The sequence below is a fragment of the Pygoscelis adeliae genome, unplaced genomic scaffold (assembly GCF_000699105.1).
Source record: "Pygoscelis adeliae isolate BGI_AS28 unplaced genomic scaffold, ASM69910v1 Scaffold664, whole genome shotgun sequence".
NCBI classification, from domain to species: Eukaryota; Metazoa; Chordata; class Aves; order Sphenisciformes; family Spheniscidae; genus Pygoscelis; species Pygoscelis adeliae.
The window spans coordinates 1068631-1086565 of NW_008824762.1; the positions used below are offsets into that span (position 1 = coordinate 1068631).

General features: G+C 45.7%; 1 protein-coding gene across 4 annotated transcripts in view; it reads right to left on the bottom strand.

The window, feature by feature from the left end:
• Nucleotides 1-7377: 7377 nt before the first annotated feature.
• BIN1 (bridging integrator 1) overlaps nucleotides 7378-17935 on the bottom strand; it is a 60514-nt gene continuing 49956 nt past the window's right edge. For 2 of the 4 annotated variants that reach the window (XM_009323532.1, XM_009323533.1), the window contains exons 13-15: nucleotides 16498-16599; nucleotides 15220-15270; nucleotides 7378-12997 (exon numbers count right to left, since the gene is read on the bottom strand). In XM_009323532.1, the coding sequence (XP_009321807.1) occupies nucleotides 12890-12997; nucleotides 15220-15270; nucleotides 16498-16599 (261 nt within the window). In that variant the 3' untranslated portion in view covers nucleotides 7378-12889. The remainder of the gene's footprint in view (nucleotides 12998-15219; nucleotides 15271-16497; nucleotides 16600-17935) is intronic. The other 2 variants (XM_009323534.1, XM_009323535.1) reach the window with 1 other exon arrangement.

Sequence of the window (17935 nt, forward strand, 5' to 3'; positions counted from 1 at the left end):
AACCCCCAAAGCTTAGAATTAAAAGCTTTTAAAAAGTCTTGGCTGGACTCACTGAGTCATCAAAATTTAAAGGCAGAATTATTCCAAAGGAGATGTTAACCAGACCTTTAACTCAATGATGGAGAAAGAAGTGGGGCAGGAGAGGATTTTAAAAAGTAGAGAAGAAAAAAATCCCTTCAAAGCCACTGATAGACTTGGGCTGGTCAAGCTACCGATAGCAGTACTTCTGAGCGGCTGTAAATCCCACACTTAGTCTGCAGTGTGGAGTATGAGGAAAATGCACAACTGGAAATTGCATGGGTCGTTGCTGCAAAAGGCTTGAATGTGCTGGGTCACCCACACAGTCCCCTTCTGAGCAGCTCGTCTCCCGAGGGCTTGCAGCCACCATGCCTGAGGTAGTGGTCCTGAGAGGTCTTTAATCCAACGACAAAAGGCAGCAGGAGACGTTCAAGGCTGGGAAGGTCTGCCTGCAGTTCCTGCTTCCTACGCTCTATCCACAGCTGTATCCAGGAGTCACAGTGACCAACAGGACCGCTGCTGGTTGTGACTCTGAAATTCATCAACTTTTCCCTGCCCTTTTACGCTATTTAGCCGAATAAATACAAAGACTATTGCATTTCAGGGCTGGGTACATCCTTCTTGAGATTCAGAAACAGGGCTCAGAGAGAAACAGAGAGACAGAGGTACAGACAGCCCCAATGTTGACACCTGAAAAGTCTTCATAGGAAACTCTGTCTTTTGGGCACCCTGATTCATATTGAAAAGCTTGAGGTTTAGCCCTTTCTTCTTCTGGCTATTTTAATGTAATCACATCTAGTTGAGCAGACAATTGCACTTTCATTCCCCTTGGGTTTCTTAACACGACTAAGCCCTACAGGATTCCCTCCTGCTGATGGAGATGAAAATAGTACAAGCCTGGGGATCTTCTGAGGAGTGCTCCTTTTATAAGCCAAACAAAGCTGGTCCACACTCCTCCAGCTGCATCACCTTATGTCACAAAATGTTGATACAACAGAATCATAAAGTTTTGTAGAACTTCACTAACTTCGCTGGGAATATTTGTAGTAAAAATGTTATGGTCTAGTGTTTGGGGTTTGGTAGTACCGTTTTCACTTCCACAATAGCATCATGTAATTAAAATCAGAAAGCAGATGTTTATAATCAAATGGAAAAGTTGAAGCAGGAAAATAAATAAAATAGGAGTTCTGTGTTTGGCAGAATGATATTTTGCATCAGCTCATTGAAACTGAGTTTTAACTTTTCATCTCAATTTACTTTTAAGGCAAATTTGGAAGTCTCAGGCTAGCCCAGAAGTAGCAAATTAAACTTATCTGTCAACTCCAATTTACATTCATCCCTGCATCATCTTCATCATCCAGAATTTATTTGATCAGGACAATAATGGCAGAGGAAGACCCCATTTTTGGCTTTTGCCAAAACTTCCAGCATTAACAGACAATTCCTATGGATTGAGAAAGCTACAATTCCTACAAAGGGACTTGGAAAATAGGCACACAGCTCTGAGTCTGCTGCTATGGCTTCTTCATCTATTTCAAGTTCTTTGGCTTGCAACTAATCCTGTTGCAGATCCTAAGAAAAGCCCACTTACAAAGAGCTTGAGGATCAGAATGAATCATGATCAAATAACAGACCACAGGAATGGCACCTGAAGGGAGGAAGCCAACAACATGGTCTAGTTTCGGGCAGAGATGACCTTCCTGGCTGTCTCACACACGCATCAGGAACCCATTTGTTTATACATTATTATTATTTACAATAAATGGAGTGTGCTGTAAACCCAAGGCCGGAAGAAGCTGTGCAGCTGGAATAAGATGCTTCTCCGATGGCTGCTCTAGGGAGACTGAAATGTTTTTGCAGAGCTAATTGCCTCATAAATTGGTTTTATTCTCCTGGCTGAGGCTAATGTCTTCTTTTAAAGTTAATAAAAAGAACTCAATTTGCTGATTGTTCTGGACTGGTACTAGCAAAAAGAGCTGCTCAGGGACTCTGGAGGGACCCAGACAATTCCTCAAAGCCATTGCAGCTTGGATGCTAAGTGGTGACAAGCAAGGTGTTCCCTGCCTGCTATTTAATCTGCGTTCCAGCGTCGCTGTCGCACTGGGTGCCTTGGGTATCTCCATAAATGTCTGAGGGGGAGACATTACAATTGACAGCCTCCTGTAGCAGGCCCCAAGGCTTAAGGGAACAGAGCACATGTTTATGCCAAAAGAGTACATTATCAGCAGACACGACATGAGCTACAGTGTCACAACAGTGCTCAAAACTCAGCCTAGCCTCACGCAGCTTGGTGCATGGTATCATGGCCTTCTTATACCCATCCATTTCATGGGTCAGTGCCATCAGCTAGCTAGCACACCACTTCAGTTGAAAGCGCATCCCTCCAGACATCAAAGCCTGAACAACTCTGCAGAGGTTTGTCAAATGGGGTCCGTACAGTTACATATAAAACCGATGCTCATTGACAAAACCCCACATGCAGGCAGGTATTACTATCTGTCCCACCAGCCCTAGATCCTACCCATGGCCAGAGCCGGGGAGCAAGTGGAAGAGCACCAGCATCCACTTTTTTGCCCCTGGTCAGGTAAGATACGAGCTACTCCCAGCTGCTGATCCTTACCCCAACATCCAGAGTTAAGCGTGAGCCCCTCACAACAGAAACTCCCTGCCTGTCTAGCCAGAAAGAAAATAAACTCCTTACCCAACACATACCTGAATGAAACTCCCAGTGAGGTGACATGATCCAGATTTAAAAATCTGTGAACCTCCTTTTGACTTATTTTCAGCATTTCTTCTTTTCTGGTGAAAAAACATGTCTTCATTGGGGGGAAAAAAGTGCTACAACCCTCTGTCACACCGGTGCTCTGAGCAACAGCATGAACAGGTTCAGGGTGGACTCATCTTCTGAGGGGACACCAGATCAATTGCCAGGACTGCCATGGCTTTTGCTCTTGCTTTAGATGCAAAGAATTTACCCAAATGCCAGCATGGATAGTAGGGAACGGTGGTTAACTGTTAAGTTAACCTTAAGTTAATCTTAAGTGGTTAAGATAGTACATTAACAGCAGGTTAGATTGGTTCAGTGATGGGACACGAGAGCTTTCAACAGGCATCTGTGAGACTCACAGCACTGCAAACTCTCGGTGCCTTTACCCAGGGATGCCACACACAGAGTCAGTTGTATGACACTAAATTTGCTGGTGACCTGTTACCAGAATATCCATGGGGCCAGAAAGACACAGAGGCAGAGGCAAGAGCAGCAAACCCACCATGTGCTCTTGCTGGAACGGTGGCTGGATGCTCCACACAATTATTGCAGCACCCTTATACCAGCTGCAGCCACCATGCATAGGGGAACTCTTTGATAATCTGAGATAACCAGGAAGGTGTCAAACCTACAGCTTCCTACCTGGACACAAATTTCTCTAGAGTTAAGCAGGGGCTGACTCAGGGAAGGAAACCTTAGCAGATATCCAAGGAGACTGCTTAAAACTTGTGCCCCTCAGCCCCCTGGGTATTGAAAGGATCAAGTCCTCTCCTAGTGCTGAGTACATGGAATTCAGCTCTGATGCTGAGCTTAATTAAATAGAAATATGAAGAAAGAAAGAAAGGCTAATTAGATAGAAATGCAGAGTTACAGGATGTGAATGCTGATTAACCTAATAATAGACAATAATGCTGTTAAGGGGAGTTAAATGGTTTGTTTAATGGATGGAATGATCTATAGTATATAATATATAAAGTACTTAACAGTAAACATTTAATTACCAACTTCAGTTGCACTTTTCTTCACTGTGTGGAGGAAGAGTGTTTCATAAAGTTACTGGATGGGAATAATTTACACTCCTGCAAAAACATCTGTGTCATATGGGAAAGAGCAACAATGTCCGCTTCACAGAACAGCAGAAAGCCTGAGCCACAGCGAGCAATGCTGGGAGCTGCCAGATAGGGGAGGGAAAAGCAAAATAAGATACCCGTCCTCCTGATCTGGTACATCACTACCCCTGTGGAGCAGGATTACAGCCATCCCTGACGTGCCTGCCCATGGGAAAGAGGGCTTGGGAGGCAGAAGATGAGCATGAGACTTCACAAGATGGCTCCAAAAGCAACTTGCTGAGGATTTAGGAAGGTGGCCACTTGTCACAGAGGAGCAAAGCCAGCCTCTGGTGTGGGTTACGGGGAAACCTCTTAGAGGGCTGAAAGCTAATGTGATCTGGCTAATGTGATCCTTCATGTGATCAGCAAGAGCAAAGCCATGGCCCGGCTGCTAAAACACCCTGCCTGCTCCCAGCACAGAGGTTCTCAGTATGAGCTTTCCTCAGATTTCCTTAGAGGGGCTAGAAGTCTTGCATACAGGAGGTGTTCATCAGACATTCAGGATGTTTGTACTGAGGTAAGGCATTCGCAGATTTCACGAGTGCCTCCATGTGGCTGGATCGCTGCACACCTAACCACAGCATCGCCTTCAACAGCAAATGCAGCACATTCTGCAAAAATCAATAGTCAGGTCTCTCCTGGAAGCCCCTAATAGAGATGTACAGTGGCAATCCTGGACATTAGAGAGGGGAAGTCACTCCAGGAGGCTCTCACAGATCTCTGAATTGGAGATAGGAGAAATTACAGTCTGCAGCACAGGGGTTTCTGAACACGCTTGACTTCTGCTGTAATAGCCAACATTGTGGCAGTCACAGAAGGTGCCCTAAAGGGGAACACGATCCCCTTTAGGACACAGGATAACAAGCTTGCACTGCTTCTCTTACAGATGCAGCAGCAGCCCCGGTCCCATCACATTCATTTCACACCTTGGACTGTGTCATGCTGACGAAGTGACATGAATGTGTGCAATTTAATTTTAATACCTTGCACTCCTGCTAGAGCTCTTCTTTCTCCTACCTTATTGCAAAGCAGCTGGGATAGATGCAGTGACCTGCACTCAGTGGAGCTCAGCCCCCTGCCTGGCAGGGTCGCCTGTGGAGCAGATCATTTTATCCTGCTTAGATTTCAAAAAACAGCCTTGCTTGCATGTCCTTGTTACTGCATGGCTCTGTCACCCCCCACCCCCACCCCCCCATGCCTGATGCAGCATAGGTGGTACCTGAATTTCTATATATTAATTCATGAGAAAGTGCTGAGACAAGCAGAGTACATGTGAAGAATTCACTCAGCCTCAGTAAAAGGGAGCGCTCCCAAATGCGGGCAAGACATGGGATAACGCCACTGCTAGGAAAAGAAAAGCTGATATTAGATTGGGCCCCTACCAGAAAGTTGGGCACCTGGCTCTAATAACTCGCAAGTTCCCTTACAGATCTATCCCCCCAGCATCTGAAAAAAACAATCTCACCAAATACCTACCAGCAGTGCATCAAAACAGCTTGCAAATTCTGCCCATTGCTCCTGGCAAGAGGGCTACGCCTTGCCCAGTGAGAAGTGATGCCTACTCCATTACCTGCACCACAGGGCCAAGGAGAGCAGGCTGGCCATTAACTGCCCATGATGAGCCAACTAATCACGGGCACTTGCTGAATTCCTGTTCCCACACTGTTATTAATGGCTCTGTGGATTGGGCCGTGCGGCAGACGGGCGGCAGAGGCTCCTCCACCTGCTGAAGCAGCAATCCTGCTCTGCAAAGGGCACCGGCTTCACCCAGCCAGCAAACAGGAGAAATTGCTGAAAGCTGCCCCAAGCTCCCACCTTCTCCTCCTCAGTGTTGCAGAGTGACTCCCAGCTCCACTCTGGGGCTCAAACCCCCTGCCATGGGGTCTTCCCAGCCAGCGTGGGCTGCCACTGAAGGACAGCCCTGGTACCGACTTCTCCCTTCACGTGGGGATGCCGTGGAGCGACTGACACCAGTCAATGCCAGTCCTCTGCAGCATGATCCTTGCCCACTTCCAGGCACCCTGGCCTCACCTGGTGTCGCATGTGCCTCCTCCATCTATAGAGGCTTCCTTCTCCAGCTGTGTTCCCAGAGTGAAGCCCAGCTCTCCCTGCAGCATGGTGAGGGCTCCCAGGGCCGGACCCAGGGGCCTGTTCCTGTTCCAAACGTGCTGCCAGGGCTCACGTGGCCACAGCCTGCACATGGCCTATGAGCCCAAGTGCCGCTTGTTTGGAGCAAGACGACATCATCACTGGGAATTAATTATGCAGCTGAGCAGAGGCATCTGACAGTGAATTATGCACACTGCTCCCCCTCGGCCGCCTTCTCCCCTCCCCTGTTTTCTTTATATTTCTGGGTGACGGGAATGAAACTGCATGAGGAAGAGCAAACAGAAGGCATGCACAGAGCCCCCATGCCCCAGGGTTTCGCTCCTGCCCTGCAAGCTCCCAGCCCCAGCAGAGCTGGCTCGGCTCAGCCTGGCAGGAGCCATCATGCCAAGCCAAGGCAGAGGCCAAGTCACCAACTGCAGCAATAGTTTCTGGGGCACAGCCTGCCTCTTCCCCTCCCTCTGCCGCAAGATTTGATTCAGGTCCATCCCAGTGCCACAGAGGTGAGGCTAAAAGGCACTAAACGTTCCGGGCCATCTGGAAACGAAGGAACCGTGCAAGCACAGTCTGGCCAGCTCCCCACACTGGCTCTGAGGCTTGCACATCCACATGCTAAAGCAGAGGACTCTGGCAGTCCATTCATCAAAGTGCTAATTGGCACCGATTTGCATTGGACCATATTCCAACCTTTGGCCAGCGCTTGCTATTTACACACCGTGTCCCATGTGCAGCTGCGCCGAGCCTGTCTGGAATGACGCATCTGAGGGAGTGACCCCCAAATAGTCAGCTATAAACTGTGAATCCCTCTAATCCTGTTCCTCATGGGTCCCAAATCACTCTGGTTGAAGGGCAGAAACAACCCCTTTCTACAGGTGAAGACAACACCCCATTAACAAGCAGATCCCCAAAGCCAGCGTGGAAACTAAGAGCTCACGCAGGTGTGCCAACAGGCCAAAGGGAGCTGGGAGATGTTTGGCCAGATGAGGCAGGGCGCCCATGCGGTGTCATACTCCCATCAACAAACTTGCCTTAGAGGATGAAGATCACACCACCATGGGGTTAGTAGCTATTAAAAAGCAAAGGTCTCAAATCCTTCCATACATTGCATTCGTTTGGTGTCAGGTCCTCACAACAGACCAGAATGGAGACGGCTGCTAGAAGAGTTTATTCTGCTGTTGTACTTGTTCAGGGAAGGACCAGCATTGCCCTCTCCATCCCATGTGTTTGTAAGAACTCCCAGTGTTTATGGTGCCTGGACAAACCAAGCCTCTTTGAAGCTACTCAACTTTCTGATGAGAAAGAAGTCCTGAATTGTTTCAACTTCTTAATATAAAAATGAGACAGAGAGAGAGAAAGAAAAAAACTGACGCAGGACTTAGGATGACACAAATTATATTTCTGAACATTGCCAAGAAAAAAAATGGGACAAATCCATCTAGTACTTGTCACTGGAACTGGGTGTCACAGCTCAGAATACAATGGGAATTGTTCAGCTTTGTTTAAACAAAACAAGAATTAAAATAATTAAAAAAACACTCAAAATCCAAACATTTCTCAGATCATTGTGGTTAAACTCAGAGACTGAATTAACAGAAGGAAAAGAGATTGCCAATACATTGCCAAAGTCATTGCCATTTGATTCAGTTAAAGAGAAGCAATAAGCCCAGGACTGCATCTGGCAAGTTTCAAGTAGGGACCATCTACATGAAATGTAGACTAGGGACAGGATTAGCAGAATACGCTGTAAAAACAGGTGAAGGAATTATAGCCATACGACACATCAAAGTACAAGTTCATACAGACCAGTCTTCACAGCTGTAGCTTCTCCATTTAGTTTCATAAAATTTCTGAAACGGCCTTCTAATTCTCAGCCCCCACGTGTCAGCTACAGACCCCAAGCTTCGCAAGGGCTGGTGGCACAACCCAGCTCTGGGCACCACAGGACCCCTTTCCATCAGGAGTTTGCTACTCAGAAATATCTAAACCAGAGCATGCAAGCAGAGAGGTGTCTGCACCAATGCCAGGTGTGATGGTACCTGCGTGGCAAGGAAGAGCTTCCCTTTGGCAGCCCAGAGAAGAAAAGCTGTTGCTTGTTTTCCTGATACCAGCATTATCAAGCTGCACTGCGTAGGATTTGCTGATGGACATGTTTGTGCATCTTCTAGCTTTGCACTTCAGGCTGGTGGGAAGTACCCTATGCTACCATCATCCTCAAAGAGCATGGAGAGGCTGGGAAGCAGGAGGAGCTGGAGAATGGGGCCAGATGCTGAAAGACACAGAGGCTACTGAAACCAGAGGCTACTGTGTTAGAAGCATACAGGCCTTGTCTGTCGAAGATCGGTAGCTCTTCCTAGAAGGGTCTGAGAGAGACACCTCTGCATCCTCCAGCAAAGGACACTCACTATTTTGGGGTATGGACTGCACAGCATCCAAAACATCTATGATAGTGGCAGAGAGCATTCAATCTCTCTGGCACAGAGCAGGAAAGAGGAAACTCTGAACTCTGTGTCCTTTGCAGGAGAGAGACACCTGCTATCGTATTGACCATGCAGATCTTGACCACTCAACATTTTGTTCTCAGCCCTAAATAAAGAGGTTCTGGACCTCCCTGGAACCAAGAGGTGAGGCAGTCAGCGCACCAACCCAAAATGGAAAAGATAATGTATCATCCCTCCATCCTCCCCCTGCATCTCCTTAGCCTTGGGCCTTTTCCCTTCAAGAGGCTGTTGCAAAACTTAACTGAGCTGACACCCCAATTCCAGGCAGAAGATGGAGCCCTCACACCTGCTCCACGTCATAAAAGAGAGACCCCTTTGACTTGGGGGTGTTTGCCTTGGCCACAGTCTTTGGATCGCAGGACAGGAAAGGGTTCTGCAACTGTTAACAAAGCTTCAAGGATTGTGGCAAACAGATCACAAAGCAGGACTAGCTCTGAACAGCTGGAACGAAGCCTGCACAATCCCTTTTACTGCATCACCGTCACAGCCAAGAAACGCAAAGGTGGTAAAAGCCGACAGCTGAGGAGTGCCCATGGAAAGTAGCACAGAGTATGCGGGAGTCTCGCCTGGAATAATGCATTCATCTTTACCTTGGGACCTTTCCCTAATTCTATCTAATAAAGGTGTATTACTGACATTGCTAAGATAGAAAAAAGGGAGAAAAAGCCATGCCTTATTTCTTTCTTACCAGTTGGGCAAATGATAATTCCCACCGCGCAATGGGATTAGGCTCAAATTGGAGTAGCATCATAAATCTATAGTCATAAATCTGTGACCAAACTGAGACAGATAGAGCAAGAATGTCTTTCTAAGCCAGGCTACAAAACCAGTCAATGGCATGGGATGAGAGATGCTTTTATTGTTCAACCAGTAAAACTATCAAGTGGAATATTATTAGATGGGGAAACAGCAGCTTTGCTGGGCCAGATACCAGGTAATCCCTGAAATGTGTCCAGTGTACCTGTCAGTGGAGCAGAACTGGGCAATAGGCTTCTTTGGGTTCTCTTCAGTGGATAATGTATTCACCAAAAAATGCAGTTTAGTGTTAACTGAAACCAGTCATCAGATTAGAAGAAAAAAAGGCAAAGGCAAAAAGACTATTAACATTAAAACATTTTCTTTCAGCATTTTCAAAACAGAAGGTTTCACATTTTTGCTTCAAAGCAACTTGTTATAGCCCAAGTCATAATGTTTTTAAAAAAAAAAGTGAAAAAGCAACCCTACAAATGAATGCTTCCTTTTGGTTTGAAAGGATTTTTGTTTGTTTGTTTTGATTTTTCCCTTCTTCATTCCACTGAGAAAATAAATTTAAAAAAATTGTCTCAGGTCACCCTTACAACTTTTTTCCCCCCAGATTTTTCAGTTCAGCCCGCAAACTGAAAAACCACTGTGGGCACAGCCTACTTGGGAGTTTACTGTCCCTCTTTCTATTTGGATCAGTCCTAAGCCAAAGAAAATGGGAAGTTCATTTCACCAGGTAATACCAACCAGAATCAAGGCATTTAACAGATGTAAAAATACTGAAAATGGGAGGAGTTGTGGCTGTTTACAATGGGCTGAACATGACCCGGGAGATAAGAGATCTAGCTCCAAAAAACATTGCCACCTACAAGCTTCCTGCTATGCCATCCTACTCTCATATAAGGCAATTTATAAACTGTGGGTCCGATCCTGCATTTGACTGAGATGTGCTGACACCACTTATTTGTGAGCAATGCAAGATCCAGGTAACCCACCCCACCTGCTCTAAGCAAAGGGTTTTGGGGGCTGGGGGGAAGCAAATGGAGAGAGACGCAACGTCCTCCCCACTAGCAACATTTGAGCATCACTCATGTGACCCAAAAACAACATCCCTTTTTTGCAGAGTTACCACTTCTGCAGGGACAATACAGTACTGGATAGTTGCTTTGCAAGCTCAATAAAATGAAAAGGCCTTATGAGGATCTTTGTCGGGACAGTCATCTGGTTCAAACACAGCAGAAGACAACAACAACAACAGCAAAAAAACCACAATAAATTAGGTATCAGCACAGCTTTCTAAATGCTCTAGAACAATTACTTGCAAGACAAAAATCACAGCTCTGGTACTTAGAATCTTGTCTTTTTTTAAAAAAAAACAATAATCCACAGGTTTTGCATAAAAATAAACATTTTAAGCTGACAGCATTATGTTAATTGGATCAACCCGCTTTTTAATATATATATTTCTATGTATATTTAAATGTATATTTTTTCTATGAATGTTCTTTAAAGGAGTAATGGGAGTCACAAATGCATAAAAATAGATATTTTGGAAAAAAAGAGTAATAAGAAAGACAACCCCAGTGAAAAAGAAAAAAATAATCAAACAGGGCAATATTCTAAAGCAACAGCTCACCATACTATAACTTGTGGAGTCCAGTCCTTCCGTATTGTGAGCAGTTACTCCTAAGTACTATTGGGTTTTGTAACAGTGATGTAAAATATATATTCCTGCACGTTTATTTAAAAAAAAAAAAAAAGAAGAGAAGGGATTTGGGTATATAGGACAGATTTTGATGCCTGTTACATTGCTGTAAATAACTAGCACATATCATCTCCCAAGCTGAAAGCAGGAGGAACTCCAGCAATTCTTGCGTTTATTAAGAATATATTTTCTAATCAAAATCTCATCTGTCCCTCTGAACTAAAATTAAAAAAAAAAAAATCCACTTTTGCCCTACAGTTTTTTTTCTGTTGTCCTACAAATAATCAAAACAGATTGGAAAAGGTGGGATTTTCAGTAGTGTGTGTCAGCATTCCGTGCACCCTTGACAAAAGCCAGCTCCTAACAGTTAGGAAGATTGTTTCCGAGAGTGATCCTGTCCCTTTACAGCAGGAGGTAACACTGTTAAAAGTCCCTTCAAGGCAAAAAGATCATAGGGGGAGGGGTAACCATAAAAAATGATGATAACCCGACCTGCCTGCCAGCTGCATCAGTATTCAAGTAAAGTTTAAAGTACCTTTGTGGGACTTGGAGGGTCAGACTGGCTTATTTTAACAACTGTAATATGCACTTTGAAACAGCCTTGTCATCTGCTTGTTTAAACTAAAAAACAAAACTCAAAAACAAACAGGAGCAAAGGAAAGGTATAGGAAAGCTCTCAGCATCAGTATTAGACTGCAGAGTGTCTTCTTGACACTGACACTTTGATATTCTTGCTTTCCTTTCTAATACATTAAAATATCATGAAATCATGCAGCCATTTTAAATGAGTATTTCAAGGGTCCAGTTTTCATAGAGGTTAACTTGATCACCAGCACAGCACTGGAGAAAGCTGATCTAACAATATTTCACTTACAGAACTCTTCAAAGGAAAATAAGAAATACAGTTCCACAAACAACAATGCCAATTAAAAACACAAAGCAAATTGTTTTTTCCTTGGTGTTTTTTCTTAGACATTCTTTCAGAAAAAAGATTTTTCTTCCCTTATCTCTTTCTTTAAAAGCAAATTTTCTAACCAGCCAGATTTTAGAGCTATCTTCCATCTACATGAATCTAAGCTTTTCTGAAACCGCCTACAGGGTTTTGGGGGCAGAGGATTCCCTCTCATAAATTTCAGAGCTATCTAAATGGCATCTGCTTGTTTTGTCTTGTTTCTCCTCCTGAATTTGTCCATTCCCGTTAGCGTTTCACAGGCCAATACTACTGCGAGAATTTAGGTGTCTGCATTTGAAAGAACTTTGGACCGAGCACAGCTTCACACATTTCATCTTCTCCATGCCCTTTCCATGTAGTTTCTTCTATCTTTACATGTACAAAATCACAGTTTGTGTAACATTGTTTTAAAGGAAGAAAATAAAATACACACACGCACACACATACATTGTATTGGTGAACGCTGTACACTAAATATTTTTTTCAACAGCATAACAGAAAGTTTGGCCTACTGTAGGTTGAACATGTAGGGAAGGCTGAATTTTTACAGTTGCCATGCAAGCCACCTTCAAGACAAAACAGATGAACCCGCCCAAGAGCAAATGCAGCTTCTACTCTCAAGCCATTAGACAAATACTGCCTTTCCAGGGATCAGACTGACATCTCGCCAATTCAGTCAATGCAGTATTTAGAGAACCACACCGAGTTGCTTCTGCATGAGTCCTCTGAATCCAAATGCTGTTAAAACCAAAGGGGGAAGAGGGTATTTGACTTGCCTTATTATTATTAGTTGTATATATTTTGATAACACTTTGAATTTCAATTTACTTCTGAAACCTTGCCCTTTGAGAAGAACACAACCTTTAAGTTGACTTTTTTCAGGCTTCTGTTCCTTTAAAATTCTCTCTTCTTTTCATTTCGCCGTTCTTTTTCAATTATCTACCAGAATATTTACTTTCTTCCAGCAGAAATGTGGCTGGTGGGCTTGGGCTTTCACTGCACTCGCTCTGTGAAATTCTCTGGGAAAACCCCTCGGCAGTGGTCAAGTTCCTTATGCTGGATCCAGTCAGACTCCTTCACACCCATCAGCCATCCTTCGTCCTGGAGGAGAAGACAGAGATCAGATGCTGAGGGGTAGATGTGAGCGGAGATTTTTCTTACAGAGTGCAGGCCAAGGAGGTGTCAAGGCATTATAAAAGGCATGCTCATATTTGGCTTGGAGACAATCCAGGAAGAGGATGGGGGAGGATGAAAAAAATGCTTTCGTTCCCTTTTAAACAGGGAGAAGGCTACATCTCACCAGAGTTGGTACCAAAACTCCTATCTGACCCAGAGTGTCTAGAGACAGTGAAAGTGTAAACAAATAGCAAGCGTAATAGAAACATGTCATAATTTACACCCACTGAAGCAGGAGAAATTGTGCCAAAGAGTCTCTAGAGCTACAGAATGGAAATCACCTATCTCACCTTTCACAATCTAAACATAAGGAGTCTAGCATTCTCCATAAGTCTTAAAAGAGACAGGCACCTCCACAGTGCAATTCATCCCATTCATCTTGGGCACAGGTCTTTGGAAAGGATGAATCATTCCCTGGAGGTGCTCATCCCCTGCTCCAGTCACGGCACTTGGATGATTAGCATTTTAGAGAGGTGGTACAGGCAAAATGAGTCTTGTTTGCTATGCTGAAATTCTGGTCTATGAGAATTGGGAGCTGAGGAGCTCAACCCATCTTCCCAAAACCCAGCAGTCTGTTGGGCTTGATGCAAGGTGAGGTTGGCAAAACTCCCAAGCTTGTGCTACACATGATGTAAGACTCAAGGTGTCTCCCAGGGGTCCTACCTAGCCACCAAACCTATACATCTATAAACAGGGATGAATTTTCACTGAGGCAGATGGAGTCCGGCCTGGTAGAACCTGCTCAGGAGGAGAACCAGACTTCCCACCCTCTGCCTGCAGGGTGTCTAGCATCAAGATTTCTGCTTCATCTGAAGCATGAGGGAGACAAGATATTCAAGGTGGGAAGGCTGCACTGCTTGCAGCTCAGGCGTGCAACCACCCTATTCTCTGCATGCCTTGGAGCTGCCACCATGGAAGCACCCCTTCAGCATGCAAATATACCCACTCACGTGAGTTATTTGCAGTGGGGCAGCCTATAGGTTAAGACTGCAGCATAAGGCAAGAGAGCTGCACGGGGGACTGCTGCCTCCAAACTCAACAGCCTGCTCTGCATCCACTCCTCTGGGCAAAGCATGCACCAGGCTCATTTAGAGATATGTTATCACATTCAACTACATAACTTGCCAGGGCAGAAGTGCTCAGGCAACCAGATGCTCTAAGCTGTGGAGAAATGGGGCGTGCATGCGTGTGGTTCACACAGTTGTTCTGACACTTCTGCTTTCCTGGAACTGGCAGGAGTTACCTGGGTATTTACCCAAGGCCAAGCAATGCCTCCCTTGAAACATGTTCTTTAAAAACATACCTGCACAGTGCAGGAGTGATGCAGCCCTCACCAGGGGTGATCCATGGGGCACATATTGTTTTCCACTGCCATTTTGCAGCTTCTGCCCTCTTGTCCTGTTTTCTGCACATTTCATGTTGCAGCAGCTCAGACCAGCCATTGTATCCGAGTTCCCTGCTTCCTTGCAGGCTGTACTGGGTGGCTGCGGGCTCAGTTAGCCCTTGTTACTGCCTTAGATTTGAGCATTCAGGGGATGTCATGGGAATGGCATGAGATGGGAGCCCATCTGCAGTAGCCACCTGCAGGGGCTACGGAAGGACTGACATGCCATAAATCAGGAAGAGAAATAACTAGGCGGAAGACGCTGGGCCCAAGTATCTGGAAGGCAGCTTCCAGCTCACAGCACAGCAAGCACAAAAGCTCATCCATTTGCACATAGTGTCTGTGCCATACAGCATGCATCACTCCCACTGCATCCTGCTATGAAGGGTCTCCTCAGCTGTAGGGATTAGACACGAGGACCCAGATTGACCCTTGCCAATTTTGAACCACATCACTTGAAGTGCCAGCTTAGAAGCGTTGCTGCCCTCAACCCTTTCTTCCATCAAGAGAGAGAAATCCAGGCCTGGCTGAGGTACCCACAAACACAAGACACCTAAGCTGCAAGATGGGGACATAGATCAGAGTCTATTATCCTAAGCTTCCTCCACTCACGTGCACAGTTCATGCACATGTTAACAGCCAACATTTTCTGGCTGGGTACGGTCAAGGTTAAGGAAATGAGCTGTAGCACAGGATACACTGTAGGAGGGTTAGAGGGCTTCAGTGCAGCTACAGCATCATGTTAGCAACACTCAGAGCTCACCCTCTGCAGCTTGGAGAGTCTCGAGTTCATGGCTGTTGCACCCACATCCAGCTAGAGTGCAAACATAGGGCATTGAAAAACTCTGCTCCACAAACATCATCTCCTACCACAGAAACTAGGGGAGCTGCCACTCATTTCCCATCCAGAAACCTTTCTGAGAAAGAAATGCTCACAAATGCTTGTGCAGGGCAGTCCCACTCAGTGAAGAGTCTTGTCTCCGGAAGGATTTGCTGCCTCTTCCCCATTCAACCCTTCCCGCCAGAGCATCTAGCTCTGCGGGAACTGCCAGCACATTATAGCTCCCATTTCACAAGCACCAGCAAGATCTGCCTCCATAATTCACAAAGCCAACAGCTGAGCCACAAAGAGGATCCACATCTTCTGTGGCCAGTGAACTACTTCACCTTCCCTTTACCCCTTGTGGAATCCAGATCTTGTCTGGGCTTGGCCAAACCCAAAGAGCTGGTGACTACTGAATCAGTTTGGAGAATTCCCTTCCTTTTCCAGACAAAAACCTAGAGACTTGAGCATGAATTTTATAAAATCACCACCTCCCTCAGCCAAAGTAGTAAAGCTGCTGCAGACTATCAGCTGGAAGCCCTCAAACACAGCAAGTGAGGAGGATTTACTCTAGGCTTCTAGAAATAGCTCAGATTAAAGAAAAACATCGCCAATTAAATTCAGGTTGGAGATGAACAGTAAGACTGTTCTCTGGGACTGAGCAACCTGCTCCAGCCTTTGATTCTGCTGCCATCTCCTGACCAAACACTGACTTTTGGAAATAGCCATTGCTATGCTGAAGTGCAGGACATCATCCACAGAAAGCTGCTTTCTCAGAGCTCCAGCATTTCTCAAAAGGGAAGAAAACATCACCATAAGCTGTGGGTCACTCCTGCCAATGCCACTGCACTGCAGTGGTCACAGGGAATGTGCATCAAATTTAGGAGCAGTGAGGAGGCGAAGTGCGGGCTCTGTCGGGCTCCCTGATCAAGGAAGCCATTGCATTGGCTAAAATGCCCTGATAGGGACAGGAAGCCGCAGCTATTTCACATGCTTTATGCAGGATAATGTCTCCACTTTCCAATCACAAGCAGAGTCCTCCCCTCTGTTGCAGGAAGCCAATCTCAAGCTCAAGGACAACCGGCTCTCCCGCCAGCTCCCAGACACAAACTGATGGCTCTGCATCCAGCCAGCCGACTGTTAGTGGAGGAAGAAGCAGCTCTGGAAATCCCCTTGGCTCCTCCCGGCCCCGGCTCACACCCCGTCTTCCCCACTCACCTGCTCCTCAGGGTTCTCAAATGGAATCACAAGCACCACATCCCCAGCCTTCAGCTGCAGCTCGTCGCTGTCAGTGGCCGTGTAATCATGCATGGCCTGGACCTATGGAGAGACGAGAGGAGAGCTTGGGTGAGGCCAGTCTTCTCTCACCCAGCTCTGTAACGGGTGACAAGGCTTTCCACTTCATTGATTCACTGGATGATTCAGGTTGGAAGGCACCTTTGGAGGCCATGTTATCCAACCTGCTGCTCGAGGCAGGGAAAGCTTGGATCACAAATGCCACATCTACGGGAATAACTACTTCCCTTAACCTAATGGCTACATGCTTGTTCATACAGCCTGGCACGCAAGCTCGCCTTTGCCACAAGGGCATCCTGGTGAGTCTCATTCAAGCTGTTATACATCAGCACCTTCCCGTCCTTCCTTAGGAGGGTTGAATTCCCATGGTGTGGGCCTAAAAATCTCACAGGATAGAAAGCCTGCATTCACTTGGATGGTGCCCTATTGTTCTTTTTTGCAGGTGGGCTGCAAGAGCATTAGAGATTGTAGCCTCCCATCTCTGTCACAGCAAGCAGGGAGAGGAAATGTAGGGAAGAGTATCAGTTTTGATCTTCGAGTGATTGTATCCTGCCATGTTTTCTCTTTGGTATTCAGACTAATTCCTATCAACATCTGCGTTACAGCTTTTCTACTTCAAACCACAGCTCTCCACTTCAAGCACTACAGTCTATAATGCTGCCTGTAACCACTATAAATGTGATAAGCCTCCTATTTTCTTCAGGGTTTTGTCATTCTTCTGGTTTTGGTAGAACTCCCAGGAAAAAAAAAAAAAAAAAAGACGCACGGACATGACTAAAGCAGAAGAAAAGCATTCCTATAGCAGGAGACTGTCATTTCTCACTTTCAGGGCATGATGTGTCCCTGCTGTCTGTCTACCATATTTCGTTACGCACGTTAAATTTGTGGCCTATCGTCACTCAGAATCACTCCTTCCTCCACACCTTCGAAACAAGCTGCAAGTGATCTTTGGCATATTCAGAATACCCACCAGACTTCCCTGTCTAATCCTATATTTTTCCCTGCTCATCCTGGCTTTCTAATTTCCTCAAACACTAAGTCCTCTGTCCCTACTGGTGTTTCCAACTCTTCTTCATTTGCCACTTACATCAAAGTTTAACCTTTCCAGTTTGGAGCACAACTTCTTATCTAGTATCCAGAGTCTGTGATTGACACTACCACACCACCAGAAATAGAAATAACTGCAGCAGAGAGAAGGAGGGGTTTTGCTATACAGCACAGCCAGACATTTAGACACCAATGCTCTTATACATTCCTTTGAAGCATCTGGAACTGCATGAAGCTGGGCTGCTGGAGAGGAAGGTGTATCTCTCCTTCAACTTCCTTTCTCCCTTTCAATGTAGCATAGCCCACGGCCATG